General features: G+C 47.1%; 1 protein-coding gene across 1 annotated transcript in view; it reads right to left on the bottom strand.

Annotated features, from left to right (window-relative positions):
* LCP1 (lymphocyte cytosolic protein 1) overlaps nucleotides 1-27,752 on the bottom strand; it is a 343,090-nt gene that overhangs the window by 192,058 nt on the left and 123,280 nt on the right. The window contains exon 6 of the mRNA XM_069639280.1: nucleotides 26,820-26,901. Within this exon, the coding sequence (XP_069495381.1) occupies nucleotides 26,820-26,901 (82 nt within the window). The remainder of the gene's footprint in view (nucleotides 1-26,819; nucleotides 26,902-27,752) is intronic.

Below are 27,752 nucleotides of genomic sequence, written 5' to 3'. Positions count from 1 at the left end.
GCGGGATCGTTATGTAAAAGCGATTCTTGGCATTGTGGTGCTTGTAAAAAGTTGCTTTGGTGAATTACCAAAAGCTATGCTTATGCAGTGTTTGGCGCACAAGCTCAGCCGGCTTTAACAAACAGAGCACGACTCTGGCGGTGTGGAAAGGCAGTGGGCCTCATTACGACCCTTGCGGAAATGGAAAAATGATGGCGGAAATGCAATACCGCCATCGAACACCGCTCGTTGCGATCATGACCCGTCACCGTAAAGTACGATGCCATTAGCGACACCGCAGTGAACGGCAACGCTAACTGCACCAAGTACGCGCACGCGCGCCTTGCAAAACCGGAATCACCGCCATGGCGCAACGGTACGCGAATTCTGACCCTAGCGGACATGTACTGAACGCCATCAAGCACGTCGTAAAGTACCATTCCGCCATGGCGAGAAATACGGCAACGCGAACCAACCGTAAATGGCCCACTGAGTGCCTGTACTCCACTCCCTGGCCTCATTGCACAACTCCTGGCAGGCGCAATGTACCCACACTATGCAACCAGTGAAATCCACAATTCACCCATGCATGCCAACGTAGAAAAGCATGCAGGGGCTCAAAGCGCCCCGTGAGTGGGCATCCATGTACGGCATGTCACCATAGCCGTACTGACGCAGCACAGGCATGTGAAGGTACAATACATCAAAATGAAAATCAAGAACACATGACACAAAACAACAGTAGTCCCCCATCGCTTGCCACCAGCGCAAGGCAACATCCAAAACAGCATCCTGAGGGGGATTGCACCAGCCCTGTACTCATGCCAGTAAACAAACCAACCATCAGCAGAAGCATGTACCACACAAGTCGGCAGAGTGACTGAGCAGCCAGGCTCATCCCAAGAGGGGCCGATGGGAGCTGCAGGGCACAGATGGCATCAATACAGAAGCTATTCCAATGGACATGACCCCAGTCCCCCTCCAACAAACGCACGCAAACACAGTCACCTGTGACCAGCCACATTCTGAACAACCCATCATTCCACCAATCGACCTGGCTGACAGGCACCAGTCGGCCAAAAGCCAATCCCCCGCCCCTGAACAGCACATCATGTAAACAGTCACAATGGCAGCCCCTATCCGTGACCATACTGTGCTACGTAGGCAAACGCGGCCAGTACTGTACCACACAACTCAACTCAGAAGGCGGAACACAATGCAGATCATCACGCAATACATACCGCCACAAAGCGAAAATCGCCACATCACCTGCAAAGAACAACGCAACACGACAAATATCGGAATACAATTTAAATGCACATCCAAATGACAAAGGCCCCACAGCAATTTGCAAAATACCACCAAAACAACCATCATCACCGAGGGCTGCATCTGCAATAATTGACCGGCTTCCACTTGTGTGACGCCCTGTACCATCATGGCACACAGGGCCTACATCAACGTTCCAAAAGGCAACATGGAAGCGGCAAGAACCGCAGGTCCGTCCCATGAGGCAGGCACTAGTCGAGCTGAAAGGCCGAAATGTTGCACCTAGCCACCAGTACAGCGTAAGGGCATGTGGCCCATTGGCGATCGTCCCATAAGATCGAAATGGTGCTCCACTGATTCACCCGAAGCTGCAGGAGTCGAGAGTAAAAACCATCTGGAGGAGTGGCGTAGAGATGGCATCTGCAATAGGGCAGGAGATACCTGTCACCCAAAAGAAACACAAATTAACCGATTGCATTACGGGACTCATGATGCATTACAATCTTCATTCAACACACCAAATCCACACCCATATGCATGCTAGCCCACTCCAAAGGAATATACACACCCCTAAATCAGTATCGAATCATAACGAAACCAATCGAGCTAAATACACCATTGTCAACGTCGGTTACTGTGCATGCGTCCGTCAAGATAGAACCCATGACATGGGATTAGTAACGTGCCTAGACACAAGTGTATGAAGGCGCGTCGAGACAGGGAGGATCCGACAAGGGCAGATAGACGTATGTCCCACTATGGCAGCCTTGCATCACATAACGCAGGGGAAGGGGAGTGAATCAAAAAACCCATGTACATGGCAGACCCTAAACGGAATCATCAGTCCATGCATCCACACATCATTCCCTCATCCCGCAATGAAAACGCATGAATATTCACTCACATAATATGTGAAACTTCCATCGCGTCTGTGCGTAATGCAGTCCGCAAAAACCACTGTGCCCCTGGCCGGATCTGTAGTGTTGTGAAGCAAGATGGATTTGGGAACGTCCTGCCTTATCGTCCACTACGCTGTTGCGCATCCCATTCAATTCATATCATTCATTGCCTGCTCGTTATGGGCCATGTCCCAAGGACATTCTACAATAGAACGTTACATTTCCAGCCAGACCTGTGGGCGTATCCTCGCCGCTACTTCAAAACCCAAAATGCTGGCCTTCGAATTCCTCACTTGCAACATTACGTCGAAAAGGCTTCTGTGAACGCTTGCATTCACAATTACATCAATGTAGTGCGGCTGTGTGTCATGATGCTAACTGGCTGCAATCACAAATGGCACGCCACGCCCGTCGGTGAAGTACGTTACTGTGCTGCATGAGGGTCGGCCATCGATCGAGCCCTACATACCACTGACTCTTCACAGGTATGTAAGCGGCTGCAATCATAGCATGTGTAACAATGGGAGCATAGCATGAAAATCAGTCAAAGTACATCACACTGCCATCGGGATTTGATACATGATTCCAATCCCAAGATGCCATGCGGCCAAATGCAGCCTTACGTGCGGGACGTGCTCGGCCAGAAGGGATTGCATCTGCCACAGATTCATTCAATCAGCACAGGTGGAGGCCATACAGGCCGACAGCACATATATTGCAGACCCAAACCCCTCCCACAACCACTCCCACTCCAAAATGCTACCGGCAGGACTAGCGATGTTGGGCCTGGGGTACCAGATAGCACTGCAAGTGCTACAACTACAAGAAGACGACGAACAACAACAGGTACAACAACCGGGCGCACAGGGGAGACGGAGGAGAAGGAGGAGGAGGAGGGCAAGGCAGGGTCAGCAAGGCCCACAAGCACTGCCACTACCACCACGCAGGCGGCCCGCAATCCCACGCCTCCGAGCCGATCCGTTCAACCTCACTGCTGAGCAGATCCACACCCTCTACCGTTTGGACCGGGACACCATAATCGCCATTGTGGACATGACACATGCTGACCTCGTGAGCATGATAGATAGCCCAACCGCCATCCCACCCCTACTGAAGGTGGTGTCTGCACTCCACTTCCTGGCCACAGGCACCTACCAGCACACAGTGGGACAGTTGCATGGCATTTCACAGCCACTGTTCTCACGGACACTCTTCCAAGTGCACGATGCCCTCCTGAAGCACGCCGACGACCACATCACACTACCACGCACGTACCAGGAGATTACCAACGCTAAAGTGGGATTCCATGCACTTGGCGGCATCCCGGGTTGCATTGGTGCCATCGACTGCACCCATGTTGAATTGGTTGTCCCACATGCCATGGAGGTCCAGTACCGCAACCGGAAACAATTTCATTCAATCAATGTGCAAATGGTGTGTGACTCCAACAAGATATTTACGCATTGTTGTGCCAGATTTCCTGGATCTACCCATGATTCTATGGTCCTGAGGAACACAAGAATACCACGCTACATGGAGCGACACGCAGGGCACAGATCCTGGCTACTCGGTGAGTCTCATTCCATGCATGACATCGTGGCCCATTTGATGCGTCAATGACCTTGCAGGGGGGGGGGGGGCTACTTAGCACTATCATTCCACTGACACCCTTTATTCGTCTCATACAGGTGATGCCGGGTATCCACTGAAGAGATGGCTCCTTACACCAATCCGGAACCCACAGAACGAGCATGAGGAGGACTACAACCATGCCCACTCACGTACCCGTGTGGTCATTGAACAGGCATTCGGCCTACTGAAGGCTCGTTTCCGCAGCCTCAGCAGGTCTGGCGGGGCACTCATGTACAGCCATGAGAAGGTTTCTAAGATGGTCATGGCATGTGTCATGCTGCACAACATGTGCATACGTAGGAATGTGCCCATGCCCCCTGACGCTGTACTGCATGCACCTGAAGATGATGATGATGATGAGGGTGGGGATGTGGAGGCACCTCAAGGAGTCCATGAGGCACAGGATGTACGTGCAATCCGACAGAGCATCATAGATGCATGCTTCTAGCAACCACGCATGGTGCCTATTACACGGAAAGGGGACCTGTGGCACTGTGTGTGTGTAGTACAGGCACATTGTGGACTGTACGCCTATGAAGGCCTCGTACGCAAATATCAATGTCCACACATGTCATTGGATGATAATGAGGTGCTTTATTGTTAATGTGATTTGATTTATACACCCTATGGACCCGCCACCCAGTGAAGCCCAACACACCCCCTCCACCCTACTACCTCCCCCCCCAACACCAGTGTCCAAATATGCATGCTGTCCGTGGGTAGACGCTATTGCAAGCCCCCTCTACGGGTATCAGGGGCACCCCTGCCCGTGGAGCGCAGGTTCCTGCCAGATCTGCGTTGGGGGCTGCCCTGGACGGAACTTGCCACGGATGATGTCTCTGCCTGCTCGCGTCCATGCATGTCTCTGAGGGTTTGTGAGAGCTCCGAGAGCACACGGCGCACAGCAGCAAGTTCAGCACAAACGTCTTTGGACGTCGCATGCAGTTCCCCCCTCAGGCTCTCGGTGCTTTTCTCCATTTGTGCTCTCAGGCTCTCGGTGCTTCTCTCCATTTCTCCCCTGAGGCTCTCACTACTTTTCTCTATTTGTGCCCTGAGTGTCTCGGTGGATGTTTCCATGGCTGCCCTGGAACCCCCGCATTCATTTGCATGGTCCTTGAGTAGCGTGGACGCTTCCTGCTGTTGCTCGATCAGCAGGTCGAGGGACTGTTGCCTCTGCTGGGCCATGGACATTTGCGGTGGTGTGACAGGGGGGCTGCTCAACACATGTTGCCTTGGCACAGGACTTGTGGGGGTTGGCCAGTCGTCGTCTTCAGGGTGCCCCTGCGTGGTTTCGTCATGGTGTAGGGGATGGAACATGCAGGGGGATTGGGAAAGGTCATGGATGGTACCTACGTCGCCAGCACTGTTTTCCGTGTCGGAGCATGCTGGCATGACAGCTGTGTCACCTATGGTGCTGCTACCACCAGAGGCAGTGCCATCAGATACGTTCTTTGGGGGGACCTGTGGTGCTGGGGTTGTGGACTTGCTGGCTGCTGGGGTGCCTGTTGCAGTCCCCTCCAGTGTGCTGCCACTTGATTCCTGCTGCTGCCGTGTCTTGATCCTTGCACCTGAGGTGGAGGCTCTTGGGACGTTGGTCCTGGCCCTCTTTGCAGGCGTGCTGGTAGGGGTGTCCTGCAGCTCGTCGTTGGTATAGGACCCTGTGGTGGAGTAAAGAGGGGCGAGCGTTAGTTATGGGTCTGTCGGATTTGGAATGGCAACGTATCAAATGCATTGGGGTGGTACATGAGGCTGATTTGGGACTGGGCCTTGGAGGTGGTCTCATTTTCGTGTGGATTGAGGATGCATTCATTTGGCTGCATGCAGTTAGGGGGTGCATGCTGCACATGTAGGGGTTGTTTATGGCTTCTTGATTGATTTGTTTGTTCATTCTGACTTTTAGAGGGCGCTGTCAGGGCAAAGTATGTATTGCACTATGGGGTCACATGGTACTGCACATGTTCGTGGTTTGTGGATTTCGCATTGTTTCTCTTGGCCAACCTACCTGATTCTCCGGATGTCGGCACTCCTTTCTCCATCCCTCCGACTCCCTCTATGCTCTCCATTCCTATGGTGGAGGCGCAGATTTCCTCCCAGGGGGTCAACTTGATGGGCGACTCTGAACCCCCCCCGGTAGCTGTGGCGATGTTCCTGTTCGCAGAAAGTATGCTGCGTACGCGGATCCGCAGGTCGTCCCACCGCTTGCGACATTGCTGTGGCGTGCGGGGTGTTGTCCCCACCGCACTAACGCGCTGTGCCACCAGGGCCCATATGGCCTTCTTGTTGGCAAGGGCCGTCCTGGTCATTTGACTGGAGAAGACGACGGCGGAATTTTCCTGGAGGGTCTCGGTGAGCAGGGTCAGTTCCTCTCGGGAGAAGTGTACCTGCCGCTTGCGGTCACACGCTTTCTTGGCTACCTTTCCCATATTTATTTTTTTAACTGGGGTTGCTAACGGGTTGGGATGTGTGTCAGGGTCGGATTTTTTATGGTTGTGTTGGGATTCGGATTTTATAGTTGTGCGGCGTGCTGTTTCCCGTTCCGGCCACATGCTTTTACTTCCGTTTCCGTATATTTACGGTGGCCGTAATTTGCGGTGCACGCTCGTTACGGTGACCGCTCATTACGGTGACCGCTAAGATGGGTGGCGGTATTGCACCTGGTGCAGCGTACGGCGGCGGTAAGGGCCGTTTTGGGGTCATTTCCGCCATCGCTGCCTTTCGGATTCCGCCATGGCGTAATGCTCGTGCCCGATGGGTCGTGATTGGCCGCACTTTGCTCCTTCGTGCAATGGCGGAAACGCTATTTACGCTGTTGCGGTCCGGTCAGTCACTTTCCGCCAGGGTCGTAATGAGGCCCAGTGAAGCCAGCAGACGGCCGTTGACGCTTCTAGGCGTCTGGTGCCGAAGACCTCTGACCTCCCAGCGTTCCAAAGGCTTTTCTCTTAAAGGGGAAGAAGTGATCCAAGACATTGAAATGGCTGAACAGGGCAAGTGTGTAGTGTGGTAAGGATGGCACCGGTGTATTCATTCAATTAAATACATAGTATCTGGGCGTTGAGGAGAAGCGTTTGGCGCCCCCTTGCACTGCCTGCTCCAAATGCTTGCAGCGCACTCGAATGCTGTGTAACTATTGAAGTCCCCATGCCTAACAAGCTGTTGCACCACATCCAACCGCACATGGGGGCCCTAAGCAGCATTCACATAGAATCTGGCTCAGAGACAGCCATCCGAGGGGCGGGGAGAACAGGATAATTCTGGATAGGGATTGGCTACTGATCACAAGAGGGTAACACTCCCAGAGAAGAGGATGAGGGAAAGATATATTCTGCTTTTAGGTGGTGTCCCCCTGCTCCAAATGAGCGCCCAACGTATAGGGAGGATGGCGAGCGCCCAACGTATAGGGAAGATGGTGGCAGGGCAGGCTGAAGGTCATGTAATACAAACATTAGAGTGGGTATCAGTACCAGATTTGACACAACACTGCTGAAAGTTGGGAACACTGAACTGGATCTGCCACAACACGGCCTGAGTGGCAAGAACACAGGTTTGAATCCTGATCCTGCGCTTAGAAACCACTCGCTGGTATAAAGCGTGTTATTAATGAACAAAAAAATGGGTTGCAAACTCTTGAGGGGATAACAGATGTACTACAACACCAGCCAAATGGCAGGGGTTGTAAGCACTGGAGTGTATCACAGATGTGTTGGCACCTCATTATCTTGCGCTCTATGCACGGGTCCGTGAGGCTGTAGAGCTCATGGCTGAAGCCAAGATCCAATTGGGTAGTCGTGCTGTCTGTGCAAGGCTCAAAGTGAGTACCAGCTCTACAGATAACAAGGTGAGGCAAATAGTGAGAGGTTTGTTATACTAACTCAATCCTATGGGGGATCTATGCAGCTCTGCCAGCCTACAAATTCATGAAGATTAGGCTTAACAACCTCATGAATATACCCCTTCTTTTCCAACGTTACCTTTATGGAGGGGATCCTCCATCTGCCCGTAACTCCAGTTATTGCCCCGTGCCTTTCACCCTAACCCCCCCTCCACCAGCGCCCTCACTCTCCCTAACACTTTTCCCTGTTGCTCCATCAACTTTTTGGGTAATGCTGACAAATTGCATTTTCGGTATTATTGGGGTCATTAGGAGTTAGCTGGTTCTGGAAAAATGCTGGTAAAACGGCTAGTACTACCGGCTCTGGCATTCTTTTGGGTCTGGCTTACTCTGAGTCTTCCAGTAGGGGCAGTGAACTACTGCCAGGCCCAACTTGCCAGGAGTTCAGGTCCCTACCGACAGAGTAATCACTGAAGCACGGGCACCGTTAGCAACAGTGACAGTGCTTCAGTATTTCCCATCTCTTGGAGTCCTATGGGACTGCATGGAATGGGAACTTACCACCATTGCCAGCACCCGGAATGTCCCGGTAACACCGGGATATCAGGTGCCGGTAACGGTAAGGCGAGTCTGAAGCATCTCTCTGCAAGCAGAGGCAGAGTCCAGCAGACCTGATGGAAAGTGCATGGAAATGCATTGCCAAATCTGCCTCCTTCCTATTTCTCTGAGGAGTTTTGCAGTGGGGGGGGGGCGTATCTGATTTCTTCTTTTAAACTGGTCCTGCTCCTCTTTGCCTTCTATTGTTTTTATTTTTATTTTTTATTTAATTGTGATACAATTTTCACAAAAAACAGAAAAGAAAAAGAAAGTTCCAAACTGAGTTCCAGATTCTTTAGCATCTGTCCACAATTAGATAGAGGTGTATCGAGGTGGGCGGAAACGTAATCATTTTTCCCCGGCATTTACAGGTTCAGCGACTTCAAGAACAAAGTCACTCCGATACACCTCGTCTGTTATTGCCACTAGTCAACATGGCTCAAAGATTTTCTGATTGGAAATGGCCGAAGTTCTTCAACAGATTGGCGAGAAACCAGCGTCTTTCTGTCACCAGACCTGTGCATTCGAGCACCAAATGCTTTGTGGTTTCAATTTTATCGGGTAATTTGCAGAAGCGACATTTGTTAGATTGCACTTGCTTGCGAATCACTAGAATTTCATTGGTTTTCAGCTGATTTAATCTGAACCTTAGAAAAGTTCTGCTTAATCCTTTATCCGGAAATTTATGTAGGTACCCACGAACCTCGTCGAGCTTCATTGGAGTAGACGGCAGATCAGCCGTCAGGGCGTAGCTATTGGCTACTTCCAAAGTGTGGATCCAGTCCGCTTCTAACAGTTTCTTTGAAACTTTATCGGGGTTTTGGATCAACGTTTCCGTGGTTACTTCAAGTTCTTTCAGTATTGATAGGTTATGTTGTTCCCACCTGGTAAGCATCCAGTTTTCACCACCTATGGCTATAGTTTCCTTACGAATGAGATCCAACACTTTGGGTTCCGGAGCATTGATCACTTTATGGTACAGCATAAGGCTGGCTCTCATTTTGGTTGCTAAGAGAGATGATAGACAGAGTTCTCTTCTTATCAACGCTATCGGTGTTGATTTGGACAATCCCAAGACACCTCGCCAGAAATAACCTTCATATTTAACCCAAACGGAATTGGGGAGCAGCGGCATAGCGTCGATGCCGTAAATCAGAGCAGTAACGACCTTCGTCTTAAAGAATCTTAAGGTTGGAATGATGGAGAATCTGCCATGTTTCCTGTCTACGGCCTTTGCTTGTGCCGCAAGGATTTTTAGTTTTGACCAAAGGACCTCTTGCATGGCTGCTTCCTCCTTGTCGTTACTGAAAGTAATTCCCAAGTATTTGAAGGTAAGCACTTTTTTCTAGGCAGCGGCCTTCACTGTACCATGAAAATGTCTGGTTCCTTTTTGCGTTGTTCCCCATTATTAGTATTTTGGTTTTGTCTTTATTCAGCCGTAAATTGTTCTTTGCCAGATAGCTCACCAGATTGTCCAGTTGGCGTTGGAGGCTGATGGGAGTCAAATCCATCAAAATGATGTCATTGGCATATAGTAATCAATCGATCTTAGAGCCTCCTAGCGAAGGTGGGAAGTATCTGACCATATTGGATGAGTCCCCATAGCCTGCGATGTAGGAGTTGTATAGAGAGTGCGTGAGGGGACACTCCTGCTTTACTCCTCTTGATATATAGATTTCTTCTGATAGGCGACCCTCTCCACTGAGGCAAACTGTATAGATGTACCCTGATGAAGAGCTTTTATTGGCTCCAGAATAGAGCGGGGGCACTTTTTGTTTTCCAGTTTTGCCCACAGACGCTGTCTATTGACCTGGTCAAAAGCTTCAACCAAGTCAATGAAGGCCATATAGACAGTGGGTCCGCCCTGGAGAGCTTTAGCCTTCAGGGAACTCAGTAACAAGATGTTTGTGGTGGTTCCTGAGTTTTTGACGAACCCGTTCTGAAAAGGATCTGCATAGTCCGAGGCACAAAGCCAAACTAAGAAGGCATCCAGAGCCATCCCATCACGTCCAAGAGGGCGATTGGTCTATAATGGTTTGGGTCGTCTGTCGCCCCTCTTTTAAAGATGGGTACGATGGTAGCTTTTTTCCAGGATGGTGGAATTGGAGAAGATCTTGCTCATTATATTTGCCCACAGCTCCGGGTGCTTCTTAAGTTCCATATTGCAGATACCATCTGGACCTGGGGCCCCTGAGTTGTTCAGTTTGGTAATTTCATTTAAGAATGATTCTTTATCTGCAAGGATGTTCCAAATTACTTTGTCACTCCTGTTCTTCCTAGCGACAGATGTATTCTGGGTGTTGTCATCCGCGATCAATGCAAAGAGGCCGGAAAAGTGGGATATCCATCGGGCCTCTCCCACGTTGTTCTGAATGTTGTCATTCATCTTATTTGATACCCCCTTAATCAAGTTCCAAAACTCCTTCAACTTGTTTCCGCAAATGGCAGAAAGCATTTGTTCAGCATCGCTCTGGTACAATTTATGTTGATACATTTTTAAGCCAGCTCTTGTAATTACGAATGGCCATTGTCCATCTCATTATGTTTTTAGGGGATGGAGATTTTTGACAGATTCTCTTCAGACGTCTGTGTAATTGTCTTTTTTCCACAAAGTCTCTATTGAAGGTGTGGTGGTGACGTGTCTGAGATTTAGTTGGATTTGTGGCAGTCATCAAGAACCTTGTCAGCAGGAGTGTATAGTCCAGTTCGCCCATAGTGCTCTTGGCGGAGTTTGAGCCATCATCCACCAGTCGTTTATACTGGGAGTCTATTTGGAGGAGTCCCTTTTCTGAGATTTTTACCCGATTCCCCCCCGAAGACACTTTGAGAGGTGTGTTGTTCGAAAAGGCCTGGAGCCTAGACGCCAAGTATTCTGTAATGGGAAGATTGTGATCACTAAACGTCGTTGACTCAATCCTAAAGGTGTGAATCTCAGAAAGCAGGTTCTTTGATACATATAAGTGGTCTATAGTCCCTTGCTGGATTCCTCTCTGCTACGATGGGGTCTGTAGATTGGTTTGTGATCAAAGCCAGTTGAGGTTGTGCATATCCCGTGCTGCCATCAACTCTTCGAGCAATTTCCCTCTTTGTCTCACTGGAAGATTTTGGTCAGGGAATTTGGCGTGAAGGCCAATCCCTTCACACGCTGCATTGAAGTCGCCGTTGATGATTGTACGATTATCTAGGTTTTTGACGTTTGCTGTCAACCTCGTCTAGCAGGTTCAGGAGCACAGTCCCAAATTCCTCGTTCGAAATTAAATCAGGGTTCCAGTACACGTTGATTAGGAAAATGTTTTCCTCTTTGGGTAGTTGAGAATCACTAATCGTATGTTTCCAATTTAGAATCAGTGCCTGGATCCAGTTGGGTGAAGTAAGGACCTCGAACACGTTGATGCCCGATCCTGCTCTAATTGTGGTTATGAGGCCGGCTGACGGTCGACCTAAGGGCTCTTTCTTTGTAGCTGTGAAGATTAATTCATAGCCGTCAAGCTGAGGTTTGTTGATCAACCATGTCTCTTGTAGGCAGAGGATATCAAAATGGCCCAAGTTGACGTCAGTTATTTTGGTTAAGTGGTTGAAGCCGTGCATGTTCCAGCAGCTGAGTTTTATACACTTGCATGGAATTAATTTGCCTCCATAGGTCTTTGCCACGTCTAAAAGTTGCTGAATTCCATCCTTAGCCAATGGTGCTTATTTTTTTGATGGAATTTTGAGTCTGTCTTAGGCCAAGACCAGAGCTCTAGGTTGTTGATGTCTGTTCTTTTAGATCTTGTGACTAACGAGTCATTTCGGAGTGGGGGTGAGGATCTCTGGGTCCGGACTGTTGATCGATCTGATGTTTCTTCCTTGCGAGTGAGGCTTTTCTGTGCATCTAGATCTGGTTGATAGGATGTATGGATTCTACGTCAGCAGTCGCCAGGTCTTTATGAGAGGTTCGTACATGATCCATCCTAGTGGTGTAGTGTGTTCGTAAGCCACCTGAGATTGACAACATTGTTTTAAAGCTTGCTGATTCCAAAACAGTTTTTTTTGCAGGTTCCACCGGTTCTTTTGAGCGAGTGATTTCTATTAGCTTGTAACCAAGTATCAGAAGACTTTCTATTTCTTTCATTAATTGAAATTTAATGACTTTGGAATTCAAATGAATATATGAGTAGTTGCTTCTTCCTGACGTGCTATGTTCCACCATCCAAAGATCCTTGTCCTGGATGGGTCTCAAGCTTGGTATTTGTGTTAGAACTTTACGAATGTTAGTTCTATTCATGGTCTCGCCACCATCTACATTTCAATCTTAGGATGCAGTCACTTTCAATTTGCTTTGACTCCGTTTAAGGGTCCCTTTCACTCTCATTGTCACGACTGTCAATTTCACAATGAGTGTAAATGGTAAATTTGGCACACAGAGGTACTAAGCCATCCGCTTACCTTGGCGATTGTAGACTCCAACCGGAAGACTCAAAGCAGATAGGAAGATTACCCTGAACAAATCCTGACACCTCCGCCCGAGGTAGTGTAACCCGGGTGAGGAAGCAGGATTCCCAGGGAAACCCTCTAATGGGAAGAAAACCCTGGACGACTTCCAAGCACGGTGGTCCAGTTGACGGCAGTGGATAGGACAGCTCCGGCAGGAACCCTCAATGGTAACCTCAGAAATCTGATCTGTCGATTTGAACAAGGGAAGAAGCAGAGGGAAGTTTAGATGAGAGCGCCAGGTAAGAAAAGAAATAAAGAGGTAATGGAAAGCTTCTCACCATCCGAAGATGGATTAGGAGTGATATCCGGAGCTTAATGGAGTAGGTGGGCTTCGGGAGAATCTAGATCGGGATAAATGGGAATAAGACACTGCGGTAGAGGTACGAGAGCCCCTAAAGAGCGGGAGACTTACTCAGCTGGAAGGGAGGTAGAGACGGGAATCAAAGGAGAGTAATCCGTGGAACCGAAGGCGAGCGGGATGAACGGGGATGGAGAAACCGGGGAGAACACTCTACAGAGGATCGAAAAAGACAGGTAAATCAGAATTGTTAGTTTGAAGAGAAAACAAGTGAGTAGGGAGAGAGAGAGATTCAGTAGCGAACTCACGGAGCGCCAAAGGCAGAAGCGACGCAAATTGCCGGTCGCTTGGTTTCCGTATAAAGGGTCACATGATCTCCATGCCACACGTGATCGTCTGTTCGCACGGTATGGGAGCGTGCAACAACTAGACCGCTGCTAGTCGGATGAGGAGAAAGGGAAACCACCCGCCTAGCGGGATGAGTAATCAAGGCACCACACAGACGGGTACGAGCCCATATAGACCACTTGCGATGAGGTGTAACACTCATGCCTGCTCAGATTTTTTCGATTGTTAGCAGGCCGCGAGTTCTGTGGAGAGTGTCTGGATCTGTTTTCGTTCCCGAGGTCTTCAGTTGTCTTACAACTTGTTTGGTTGCGGTTCGGCTCGCGTCTCTGAGGGCGGACATTCTCACGCGGGGAGGATCGTCTTCTCCTGATGTTATTCCGTGGCTTAGCCGTTGAGTCTGTTTGGTTTTGATTTACTGTCATCCTCCTTGATTTTTCTGGACCGCTTACACAAGCTTTAACCCTTCTTTCTGGAGATCTAGCTATTAGTAGAGGTGGGTCATGTATTTGTACTTTACTTGGCGGTTCCAGATTAGGAGTTGCTGAAGCCATCTCATCCGCTTTTCTCTTCGCGGTTCTTCTCATGCTGATTTCAGAGCCAGTCTCATCGATTGTAAGCAAACTCCATTCCGACTGGTCATCCACAATCAGGACAGCGCTGGTCACTCTTTCCTTTCCCAGGCTCTTGTGCACGTTTTTATGGCTTACCTCCCGAGGAATGTCAGCAGCCTGACGCTTCGTTGGACCTGCTGCCAATTGGATCACAGGTTTAGTCCATTTTTTGGGTTTTGGGGACTGGGCGTCAAAACTGTGTTTTTTTGATTTGGCTTATAACTGAAGTGTACAAGCGGCTTTTGCTGATTGAATATGCCGTAGGAAAAAATCCTGGGGTTTTGGTCTGATCCTTTGCTCTTAACCCTCTTACATGCTGTGGGCTTTGTTTAAGAAAAAGGGTATGAAGTTTTTTCTTGAGTTCCCGTAGTTGCATCACTCGGCCTATCTTCCTGTTTTTTCTCATCTTCTTCCTCTATTATGGCAATTATTGCTTCTAAAGGATCAATCAATTTCCCTGTGTCTGGGCCCGTGACACTCCTGGTTTGTGGATCTTCCACTCGAGAAGATTCTAAGTTCACAGATGGCAATTGCTCCGAGTTTTTTGAGTGTACTTTGCCAATCTATGGCAGTCCTCTCTGCCTGCTTCGTTGGGAGCTATTTGTTGCTCAGAAGATATAGTGTGGGCCCGCCTGAGTGATTGATCTATCCTGGCTGCCAGAGTACCCTCACTCCCTACAATGTAACCTTCCAGGTAGTTAAGCTTAGACTGCATCAGGGCTATAACCGACATCTGATCGTGCAAAGAGTCATTGATGCTCTCATAGAGCTTGCTGAAAGGTGCCAGCGCAACCGTTACTGTGGACATGATATTCAACAAATCGATTTTTTTTTGTGAGGAATCTTGAGAGGGCGGAGGTTGGATTTCGCTCAATCTTCGCATTGGTATCGGAGTGTGCGGCTTCTGCGGTATTGTTAGACCCTCTTTCTTTGGCGAGTACAGAATTCTTCCAGTTGGATCCAGATGACGTTATGGGTTTCCATGACTGCAGTGGGTAATTGATGTTTCTTGCAATCCTGGCCCCTTTGAGCCCTGCGCTCTCTCATTCTGTGAGCCAGTGCCTTCTGTGTGTTGTTTTAGAGATTTTGAGTGAGAACTTGGGCGAGTAGTTGTGCTCGCCTCGTGAGAACACCGTCATCAGTTTCCACTTTAGGATTTGCGATGGAGGCGGATGAGCCTGGAGTCGTATCGGTCCGCTGATAATCTGTTCCTGATATTGTTGGGTGTTTCTTAGTGCAATGCCATCTAAGAAGTGGCGTACCTTCCGCTGTCTTCGTGGAGGTACCGGGTTCTGATGCCCAGGGAGCAATGTAAGGGCCAGCTACTGGATCTTGTTGTAATACACTAAATGTCTCATGTTGCGAAAAGCTTGCCAGGATTTCGCTGTCTGAGAGATCGTGTTGAGGGTTCAGTAGAGCCTCATTTTTCCTCTTAAAGAAGTCATTCATGGAGTCCACTGTAAGAGAGTTAATTGGACCTTTCTTTGGGCCAATTTTTTTGTTTTTTTTGTTAAGGCCTTTGGTATTGCCGTCGGTCTTCTTGTGGTCTTACTGATTTTATAGCGGTAAGTTTTCATATACAGCGTTGTTGTCAAATTACTCTGACCACCATTTAGGACTCCTTTTTTAATCTTTTAGGGTTCTGATTAGAGTCCTGGGGGTCATCATCTCCAGACTCTCCGAATGTCGTTTGAGTGTTTGTTTTGCCAGAAGCCAGCCCCTCTGGATTGCATGCTAGTATCGGATCTCCTTTCCCCCAATGGGTTTCACATGAGTCTAGTTCAGAATGGCTTATCCTAGTCACTGGCGACTTCAGCTTCCTCAGAACCGTTGTGGTTTCATTAATTTCATGGACGATTTGGTCAAAAACTGGAGGATCACAAACCTCATTTGGACTCTTGAGGTCGTCCCGCGCTGGATTCAAGTGCACATCGATAGCGCACACCACTTTGGTTTTAACAGTGGGAAATTTCGGTGTTTGGTCGAAAACGGGGTCAGATCCATCCACATGGTTGGCAATTTGGGGTGAGGATCCTAGAAAGTTGGATACCGTTCGATCAAAAGTGGCAGTGTTGGGCTGAGAGAATTGTGTGTCGGCAGTGTTGTTAGTAGCAAGAGACACAATAAGCCCCTCTGGTACATTCAATGGGGCTGGAAGAAGCACCTCCGTGGGCGTCCGAATCGGAGGCTGAGGCTCAGCCGGGCCTGGGACCAGTGATGGTGCGGTCAGGCCCAGGGGTTGTTTGGCCTGGCCGGCAGGTGTCCGATAAGGTGCGGGACGGACCGAGTCAGCGGCAGAAACCTCTTTGCACCCCCGCGAATCGTCCAGCAAACGAGGGTGATCCGGAGAGTGAATAGGAATTTACGGGGAGACTGTTGGTTTCTGCGCCCGGCCGTGGGCGACAGGCTTTTCTCCCCGCTTCTTCAAGTTGGTTGTTGACATGGTCGGGGCCTTCGGCAGGCAGAGGACTCATCTAGGGGGCTCTGCCTCATTCCGTATGAAGGAGTCGCTGACAGGTAAGGCAGGGGAATGGGGAAGGGGGGAGGAAATATCGGGAAGGAGGGGATGGAAAGACAGGGATTGGGACGGGGGGAAGAGGCAAGGACGTTTTGGAAACAGAGGGGGATGGGAGTAGAGAACAATGGGTTGACGCCGTACCTGCACTGGCTCCAACCCCATTTGCCGCGATCCGCTCCAGCTCTGGCTGTGAAGAGCTCTCCATGAGGGGAACGGCGTGTGCACACTGTACTGCAGCGCTGTGTTCGGATAGATGGTACAGTTCAGTTCGGGCAGTAACTCATGGTTAGCATGGCCCCCCATGGCCTGCCACGGTCTGCCAAAGTTTGCACACTCAGCTGCACACTCTGCGGCTGCTCCGCGGCCGCTCCGCGGCAGGGGAGAGTATTTGTAAATAGCCTCAGGTACTCAGGAAACAATGGAGGCAGTAGAAAGACTCTGGGTCTGCCAAAGTCTGCACACTCCACTTGTTTTTTTTCACCGCCCATTTCTCAGCACTTTCCTCCTTTTTCTTGTGTCCCATTGCTGAGTTTCTTCTTCTTCCTCAATGTGTCTCTCTTCACACCAGGTCTTGCTCCAATCGTTTTCTGATGTCTGTTCATCTCCCTCTAAAGCATTACATTGAGACAATGCCACCCGTTGTCTATAGACATCGCACTGAAGGGCAAAAGCCTCACCAGGCCCACTGAGCACAGCACCTGAGGTTTGAAACTGCCAACCGACATACTAAGGAAGGTGAAGTGAGCGCCTGGGGTGTTCATATCCCAGGCAGCCCTTTCACTGAACCAAATGTCCATGCCTCCCATAACCCTCAGCACTCCAGATGGTTCTATGTTCTTTCATCGTCAGTCATTATTACGACTGCCTTTTAAATGAGTACAAAATTACAAAAAAGGTCGTTGAAATGTATTTTTTTGTTTTGGGGAAACCTCTCCCTTCCCCACCTATTTTAACTATTCCCGAGCCCCCCAGCCCCTTATCTACCCTTTCCCACCCCCCCAAAAATTTTGATAACCTTTTTTATAATGTTGTACTCGTTTAAAAGGCAGTCGTAATAATGACTAACGATGAAACAACGGTACACCCTCCAGACTGCCCCCACGCCTCCCCATCTGCTTCATCCAAAACGCTTGTTGCACTAGTGGGCAATGCATCCGTTTGTGACACCAAGAGACAGGCAGAGAGAAGAGAGGTAGAGTGACAGAGCTTGAGAGAGAGAGAGAGAGAGAGAGAGAGAGAGAAAGATAGAGAAAGATAGAGAGAGAGAGAGAGAGAGAGAGAGAGAGAGAGAGAGAGAGAGAGAGAGAGAGAGAGAGAGAGAGAGGGCTTGACAGTAGCAAATTGATAAAGCAAAAAGCAGTCTGGAGAGGCTAGTAGGAGACGTGGCGGAGCAAGTGAGGATGTTTTGACTTGTTAGGCCTTTTCATGTTTTGCTATTACTTGTAATGCTTGCTAAGCCATTGTGTGCCTTGCTATAGGTGCCTTCATTGTTTGCAGCCCTCTAGTCTGCTCAGCATTCAATGCTCTACCGTATATATTATACTGCAGCCCAAATGTAGCACAGGTATTCTGTCTGATGGGATTTGCTCCCACATGTTCCATTGTAAATTTGCTCTTGTGTATCCTTCTGTAAATCTGTCCCACTGCGGTTTGGCTCTTGGGTGATCAATGCTAATTTTGCTCCTCTGGGGTTTTGCCCCCTGGTGCCCAATACAATGAATGGCCTACCATGATTTGGCTCTCCAGGTCTCTGTGTAAATCCTGTGACTGGCTCCTAGATATCGAACCATAACCTTGCAGCATGATGAGCTGTTCCTAGGGACCCACCGGGACTCTGCCCTACTCTGAACTCTCGCCAGGAACCATTCTTACTCACTGTCTACTTGATATCCAATATTGCATATCCCATCCGCTATGTCTACCAGTATTCCCTGAGTTTCACAACTCTCATCCAGGATGACTCACTGCACATTGATCACTTTCAGAGAGACCAGCCTATGCTAGGGTGCCACAGGAATCTCCATGCAAGGACCTTACCCGAAGGGCACCACTACAGAGACGTTTCCCAGGGGATACCGTACTCAATATGTTGCCATGGCCACACTGGATTGATGCTCCATATTACGCACCGGGCCCTCCACAAACCTCCCCGCACTAACATTCGGAACATCTTAACCTGCTTAATCTATTTGCATAGAAGCCAAACCACGCACACAGTGTAAATGAATAACCCTCCCAACAAGCATCTAGTAATATAACGCTACAACTCAATCCACTCAGATATCACAGCGATGAGCATGCAAGGCACCCCTATGGACACCAATGCCTCTATGCTCTGGACCAAGAACACCTAAAAGCACACCTGCATGCAGAGTTCAGGGTACTTCCGGTTTTCACGCAGTAACACAACAGCAATGACATCTTGCATATTCCCTTTTCCCAAAAAACCTAATCGCCCCCATCTCTTTCAGACCCACCAGACAGACTGGAGACCATGCAAATGACACGGCTGCATGGTATGACGTAACATATAGGAGCCGAGTAAAAGCAGCCTTTGTGGAAGGTGGCGAGGTCCTCAACAGAGAGAGGTTTTAGAACTGTGAGCTACAGTAGAGGGCAACTATGTGTTGGTGTTCAAGGAACCCTGGGATGACATGAGCAGCAGTATTTGGGAGGAGTTTATTTAGCAAGCTAACTGAGCAACAGTGAAATAACTGAGTAAGAGGCGAACAAACAACTGAAAATAGTCACTTGTCATTTTGTTGGACATTGTTTTCAGAAACTAGCCACAGTGCCAACATGAGGAGATGAAAGAGTCGCAGGGGGTTTGGAAAGTCAGAGATGTTGGTCAAACCAGATTCCCAGAAGTTCTTCTTCATTTTGTGACTGCATTCTGGGATGGCTGTTTTTCCAGTGGGTCTCATAAATAGATCGTTTTTAAAACTATGCTAGATACCCTAAGGTATTTTATAATTATGTGTTACCAGATATTTATTGCTGCTGTGCATACAGCCCCTAATCATTTCAAGAGAGGAGGAAATGGGTTTAGAGACCAGTGATGGATTTAGGATTTCTAAAAGGGTCCTGTGACATTTACAGCTTGGGGAGTGGTGGCTGGTGATTTTTTTTGTATGGAGCAAAGGTGCAAATATTTCCCAGTAATAATTGTGAGTGACCAAGCAAACCAAAGGAGTACACACAAACCATGGCAACCTTTGGCTCGCCAGATGTATTGGACTAGATGCCGCATGTTGTAAACCCCTGTGCTAGGGTGTAAAAGTCCTGGTGCAGGCAAAGCTGTTTCTGAAATGGTGGTCTGCAAATGTCCCATGCCAACATTCTAGTGTGCATGTGTGCCCTGCTATAACCCGTCTCCTGACATCTACTACACCCGCACTGCAGTGGCACAGTACAGGTTCAAAGGTCAGATGTGCATCTCTGACAGGTCCTGGAACACAAAGTCCCTTCAGGTAGACGTGGCATTTTAACTCTCTGCACCTCTAGTCCAAATCTGATAAATGTATGCCTAAGTCTGGTGGCACATACATCTTTAAATATACGCCATGCCTTGTTGTGGCATGTTGGCACAGTGATTGATAAGGGCACACAATTATTCAGCACAGCAATTTGATATCAAACAGGTGTCAGCTCATAGAGCAAGGCCAGCTATGACAGGGCGGAAGTCTCCACAACTTCTATTTGAAACAATAGCCAGGATACGGCCCCTTTGATCCTCTGTCAGGAAGGGGAACACCTTCCCCCATGGCATGGAAACCTCAGGTAGGAGGTCTCATGGAAACCAGTGCTTCAGAGGCAAGACTGACATGACAAAGCCCGCCTCACACCTGGGTGCTGAGCACTGGAGTCTCTTTGAAACCAGCAGGCATGGTAAGTGGCAGAGTTACAGTATCCAGAGAGTCATGGTAGATATGGAGACGGATCCCACTATCTACATTATGTTAGGGCTCTTTTCTGTTCTCCTGTCCGCGCACATTCCTTCATGGCAAGGTACTCTGGTTGTGATGTCATGAAGCAAAGCGGACTTGTTACAACAACTGGAATTCGACCTCTGACAGAAGGATTGCTTTTGACCAATCCACTGTGACATTAAAAGTAGAAGAGCACCATCTCATTCTTTGATTTATCTTTGAACCATCCTGAGCAGAAGAAGACACTTTGGGCCTTTGATGGGAGTACCGATTATTCTAAAGCCATCTGCAAAGGAGACAGAAGGCATTCAAGGCAGATGAGCGCTCTGTCCCCTAACCATTCCCATGGAACACTGGGGGTGACTGCTGCTGGACCAAGACCTCTTTGCTGGCTGCACTTGAATCAGGCTCCTGCTCACTGTAGCTGAAGGATCCTGTGAAGGTGCCAATCAAGCTCCCTGGAGTAGGAGTGCAGGACAGAAGGACTCATCTTGTCCTATGACCCCAGAATGGACCTCCCAGAAACCTAGAAGTCAAGGAACAGCTCTGCACCCTGATTTCCACACTGAGACACTTGTGAGCTACACTGGCCCAAATACTGCTTACCTGTCCCACGTTTCTTTGATTAAACAAGTCAGGAAAGCTAAAGGAGAATCTTTGGGTTGCTAAGCCTAAATACAACTCGTAGGGGTATTCCTCGCCAACTGGTGTGTTTTTATTTTCAGATCGGTTTTTTGTCTACAAAGAAGACAAGTCTGCCTACCCATTTAAAAGCATTAATGTTGAATGCCAATGCGGTAAGCCTTTAGTAGGTTACTTTGTGTCCCTACTTTAATATTGGCTTTGTGTAAAGTACAGCTTAATTGACGGCTGTTTTTCTACGTTGTTCCTCCCTAGGGTATATGTGGTACATCACGAAGAAGCAAGAATTTAATTTGGGTACTAAATGTGTTACGACCTGTGTTTGTTAGATAAATTGCCTTTTTCTTGCCCCTGAAGAAGTTCTTTTATATTTCCAACTACAGATAAAGAACGAAACATGTTGGGTTTTCAAAGATGTTGTATAAATAGCCAACATTTAACAAAAAGGTATTTAGATGTTTAGAACCACATGTTTGTAAGCATGAGGATTCATTCAATAAGGGCATAAGGTGTAGTAAGAAAGTAGCGTATAGGTAGGGACTGTTCTTTGTTTAAATTGGGAGTGTTTATCACTACACTGGGTCTCTTATATATTATGGAGGCACCATTTTTTGAGCACAGAAGGTTGCAGTATAGGTTTTTATTCTTGAATTTTTAAAGGTGAAAATTTAGGAGTATTGATTTAATTGCATTTTAATTTTGGAAAATAGAAAATGAAATAAATTGTGTGTTTCTATTAGATAGGTGCTAGGCACCGAGTTTTAATCATCATATGAATATGTTCACGAAATGTTAAATTTAATAAAGTATTATAAATGAAGGCAGAACTGTTTGGTTTGTTAAGGTAATTTGATGAGTGGTGGGCATCATCCCAAGGGAGGGATAACATGGAAGCCACAGGTTCTTTAGTTTGGAAACTGTCGTAAGCCGTGCTATGGGGATGAATCTCGGGGCTATATACATTTTGCCCAGAGTCTTTTTTGTGTTAATTGTCCACGTTTCTCCATGCCACGTGCCGTTCCAGCTTGGTCCGCACCTTATGATGGATGCAGCTGGAAAGCTCAGCAACCTGATGCTAAATCACTGCCTCAAAGAGCCTGGCTTGATGTTGTTAAGCCCCCCCAACCCCCAAGAGAAGCATAAGGTGCTGTGAAGAGACCCTGTTCTCTTGGTCCATTTCTGGGACCATAGTGACTTTTAAGCCTCCTTCCCTACCTTTTCCTTTAAAAACATTGAACATTGACATTGTGGCCCAAACTGATTGCCTAAACAGCCATGCTAAGCAACCCAAAGAAACCTTGCACAAAAGTCTGCATTATCTGTGTTCTTTTATGGTGGTGGGTTTTTCTAGTGTTTTTTTGTTAGTGGATTGCAATTTATTGTTTAATTGAAAATCTCTATTTTTGTAGAACCTTGATTGGACATTGTTTTATTTTGGGACCATTGTACTTGAATTGGCCGTCCCATTCTGTCTAACAGGTCTTGCATGATGTAAATGATAGGCTGCATCATCCCGTAACTGGGGGGATGGGGAGGCGCAGGGACGTCATTTCACCAAAATGCCATGGGTAGCAGAAGTGACATCACACAACCCTTGAACTCTGATGACATCACAGGAAGTGATGTCATGTGACCCCACCCAGAAGTGACATCATGGGAAAATATGGAAGACAACCTTTCACCCCGTGACAAAACAGGAAGTGGCTTCACATAGCATTGTTTCTAAGTACACTGCACAAAATATGGTTATGATATCACTGTAAAGTGATACACATTTCATGCAAGAATGGATCACCATATGTATTGTTTATATCAGTGCATATAGGCCCATATTACCAAATTACTGTGAATGCAAGCAGATGTAAAACCCCAAACGATAACAATGTGTTATTATACAGCACTTACGCTTAAGCGCTTCATATAAAACAAATATATATGAAATATCACCCAACCTGTGTTAGTACTCATTTATCAACCTCACAGGATGAAAGGCTGAGTTGACCTTGTGGGGAGTCGAACCTGTAACCTGCAGATCACACACACATTACAGCAGCGAGCGCTCAACCCACTGAGCTATCTTATGCTATAGCAAACAGAAAACCAACCACGCTAGAAACAAAGAGCCACATGCTGCTGGCCACAGCCCACGAGCCTCAACTGAAAAAAAACTACAAAAAAACGTTTTTTTAAATATATTTTTTAGGTGTAGCAAGGTAGACCTCGAAATAACTTGAGGGAAATCAGGTGAAACTAGAGGTTCTGAGGAAGCAAACCTAACATATCTTGAATAAGAACAAAAACAACAAGGCTCCCACAAATATTATCGGTTTGGACATACAATTCACTGGATAGTGCTTGGGTTATCATAATTGCAAAAGCAGTTCAAACAATGGCAAGTAGAAGTTCACAGAAAATACAACCTGACTTAATTGGTAATTCTGTTAAAACAAATAGTTTTAAATAAAAGATGTAATGTTTAAAAACAAATACATAAAAGCTAACATCTAAAAACTAACAAAGTGACTAGTGCTCAAAAAAGTGCTAAGTGTTAATCACCAAACAACTGACAATGTGCAAAATACGCGGTAAATCTGTATCTCTCTCTTAGATACTCTGATTACATCAAGTGTTCATATATACATATAAATGACATCAGATTATTTATACCTTGATTTTTTGTTAAAACAGGTCACACAAATACAATATCTGAGACCTTCATTAAGGGATGACTCAAATCTAGATGCCTTAGTGGAAAAAGTACCTAAAGTGCACCTTTCACAGTATTTCTAATACTTGTTAAGATACTTTTTATTAGTATCTATACATGCCCTAGGTAGACCTCACCTGGAGACCCCAAAATGACGTCCATGGGGAGGGGGTGATCATACTTCTCAAAACGTATTGGATAGCATTAAAGAAGCCATCCTCCTCAGGACCGAACCACTATTGAATGCTTAGGACACTCTCCAGTGTCTTCCCTGGAAATGGAAGAGTGGGGAAAGGATAATCGTTGGCCAGATGATTGTGGTTCACTGCCAAATTCACAGGAAGGAGTCGGTCCAGTATATTATCAAGAGACTCAAAAGCACCCCAGGAGAAAGGAAAGAGACCATCAGTTAAAGAAACAGCAGTAGCAAATCAACGGTTTGAGTCACTGACGGTCAAGCTGAACCCATGGTGATTTGAAGGTCGTGGTGTGGGGACTACAGAGTCTTCTGAAAGACTGTTGCCTTTTGGACCTGGCTGCTCTGATTTGATTGATTGGAGTGGCATTGCTTCTCAGAAAGAACACAAGCCACCAAGGCATTGTGCCTACACGCCAGGCTACATATCATCCTGGAGAAGCCTGCACACATATTATTAGGCACGTCAATCCATGCAGCAACATAGCACTTACTTGCCTCAAGGCTTACATTAACATAAACACTGTGACATGAAAGAAGGGCTGCCTTGATAGAGCTATCATTGTTTGCCAGTGCAACTTCCTTTCTATGAAGCTGCTGCTTCTGAGGCAATATGATGCCGGGCACCATGGGAAACTGGATACTTAAAAAGTAAGGGCGCACTGCTCTCTGACTTACGGACAATACTAGCATTCATGTGTTGTCAACTGTGCAGGTGTAGGTGACAGAAGGCCAATAGCCCTGCAAGGCTATCCGAAATCTCTTTGATTCTATCACTGTCTGTGGCCTAGGTTTGATACAGATTGTGCACTGATGGGGGGAGAAAAGCCTGACTCCAGTCTGTGCACAGACTGCAACATCCTCACTATGGGATATCAAAGAGTTGAAGTTACTGCCTCTACTTAAGCATTACTTAATGAAGAAAGGGATGTCCTTGGACCTTATGCCATCCAGAAATGTCTGTCGCTTGCAAATTTGTTTTAAGGATCTGGGGTAGGAAGGATACGAAGGATCTCCACCCCCAAATGTAAGGCACCGAATGAATGAAACAGTTTGAGGGATCCCACCAGAAAGACAGGTACAGGTCACCAGTGTGTCTGCATATCTAAATAAATTAAAGGTTAAGAATAGTCACTTAGTTCATCGAGGGATCATTTTACGATCATATATTAAAATCATCACATTTTGGACACATGATTTTCAGTGCAGATTATGTATTATCTGATGCTCTATAGCACACACGTGTCTATTTTCCACCTCTTCCAAACTGATAGTAAATAAGGAATCCGTCTAGTGCTGGCAGTCGGGCCGTGTCTTGTCTGGTCTAACACAGGAACCAACCAAATCTCTGTTATGAAGATACGTTGGTGAATTGAACTCATGTTGTGAACCAATTAGGAGTTGTACATACATGAACATGCAAACCAAACCATTGAGCCGTCCTAGCCATATGGTGGATGTCGAAGCAGTTGTCCAGCTAGGAACAAAGATCATCGCAAATATCCTAGACAAACTATGACCACCCACAGCCGAACGTTGCCGAACTAGGGTGTGTTGGTGAGAAAAACATGCCTGATATAACCGACTACAGTTAATGGCAAACATAAAGTCATCATCAATGTTTTAAACAAAGAGCTATTTTTTTATTGATTTAGCTGTTTATAACAACTTTTCAATATAATAATAGAAATACATTAGTTTACAATAATTTTACAATTCATCAATGGGTCCACTTCAATATTTGCAATTGTTTCAAATGACAAATGTACATGATTTGTAAAGAAAAAGTTAAAACACAAATTGCTTAGTCTAATACAGTTCCTGATTAGAGCACACATGACATAAAATGCTATTGATCATATAGTTTGACAACGAATGTGTGTAATCCACCTCTTTAATACCATACATCTCCAGAATGTTCTGCTTGGGAGTGTACAGAAGATATAAAATCGCATGAACATAATGATTCACCATCATCCCAACTTAAATTCTCCAAAAAAATGCATTGAAGCTATTCTCACACTGTTTATGTTAGTTGTAAAAATGAAGGACCTCCTTGAGTGCCTGTGTGCCCCCCTGCCCCTCCGTGAGTGCCCGTGTTCCCCCTGGCCCTCTGTGAGTGCCTGTGTGCCCCCCCCTCCCCCCCTGAGTGCCTGCTCCACCCTCTTTGCTCTGCGTTCCACCCCCCTTCCTGCCTCATTCCCTTCCCACCTCCTCACTTCCATCCTCTTCTACTACCTTTCCTACTCCCCACTCCTCCTCCCTCCTCTCAGACTTCCCCCTCCTAGCACTTACTCCTATCTTTTGTTCCGTGACTCTCGATAGCAGCTTGTCTGTCCCCCCTCCTCCCCCCTGTTCTCTTCCTCCCCCCTCCCCTACTTTCAAATTTGTCACCGACATTTTTGCTCAGTATCGTGCCTTGTTCTCCTTTCCCCTCCATACCCTTGCCCCCCCTCCCACCCCTCCTCTTGTTACCACCTGCACTGCGTAAATTGTCGTCAGACATAGTAATGTTACTGCTTGCTTTGTTCTCCTCCTATCCATTACCTCTTGCCTTACTTGTTCTATGCACTTGCACTATCAGAAATGTCGACAGGCCTATTATGATAGTTATTTTTACATTCTGTACTGCTTCAAGGACCTTGCTGAATGTAACTGTATTTTCCTTTGCTCCCCTCCCTCCTTGAAGCGCTTTGAAACACGTTGTGTATAGGCGCTATATAAATAAACTATCATATCATATCATATCAGGACAAATCCTTTATCTGTGTTGCAAGACAGTAGAGACAAGAAACGTGAACACGAGACTATATAAGTGATCCATACATAACTCTGAATTACTTGTGCAAACATGCAAATCAAACAGTTTTAAAGTCCACGTGTCCCTCCTACCTGTATGGTGAATGGCGTCAGCTTCTTTTTGTTGATGGCTCTCTCATCAATGGTATCTGCCACAGAGAGGTTGACCATTTTGCTGAAAGGAAAATTGTTCAATGGTTACCCGACTAATGTTTAATAATCATGCAGATGTTACACAGCTTCTCCGGGGGGATAATAAACCTGGGACCACTGACTCCACTTTCCAGAAATGTTTGCTCACTGCCTTTTCCTCGATCTTGTGTAATTCCCTCAAACTTACTAATGAGGACACTGAACTAGCGGTTTTGCAAAGGCTGAAACAGTCTCCCGCTTACCCTCCCTTTGGGTCCAACCTTTCATAATTCGATATACTCTCGTTTCCTTAAGCATCCATTAGACCAGCTCCCAAAAGCCATTTGTGGCATACGCTGCACTTTATAAATCTGAACAGAATAGAATAGAATGTGGTACCCCACAATCGCATGTAGACCTCTTGAAATCAGAACATTAAAATCAATATCGGGCTCTTTTCACACAAATGGGAAATGGCATGGAGAGATCCACGACTGTGTACACATCCATGTCTGCGGACTACACTCGGCTATTTTGATTTTTTCGTGAGGGTCTGTAGGGCAGGACCAGAAATATGTGTTAATGCCACCTGCTGTGCATGGCGGGCGGCATAGACATGAAACACCATAGATTCCATCTGGTTTTTGCAGGAAATAAAAAAAACTGCTGGAGTCCAAAGAGATCCCTGCATCTCCAACTGCATAATGATTCAGTGCTGGTGGCGGTGCATGCGGACTTGGTGTACGATGCAGCTGATGTTCCGCCCCCCCCAATTACATGCTCCAAATCATCGAGTATTGCACTGATTGTAATTTATTGGTGGAGACATTATGGTCCACTCCCCACCCTGCCCGCATCACAATGAGCATGTCAGTATTACAAGACATATGAATA

Source organism: Ambystoma mexicanum, chromosome 7q, assembly GCF_040938575.1.
Source record: "Ambystoma mexicanum isolate Mex_15411 chromosome 7q, UKY_AmexF1_1, whole genome shotgun sequence".
In the NCBI taxonomy this organism is placed as follows: domain Eukaryota; kingdom Metazoa; phylum Chordata; class Amphibia; order Caudata; family Ambystomatidae; genus Ambystoma; species Ambystoma mexicanum.
Note: the sequence above shows the minus strand (reverse complement) of the source record. Positions and strands in the feature narration are given on the sequence as shown.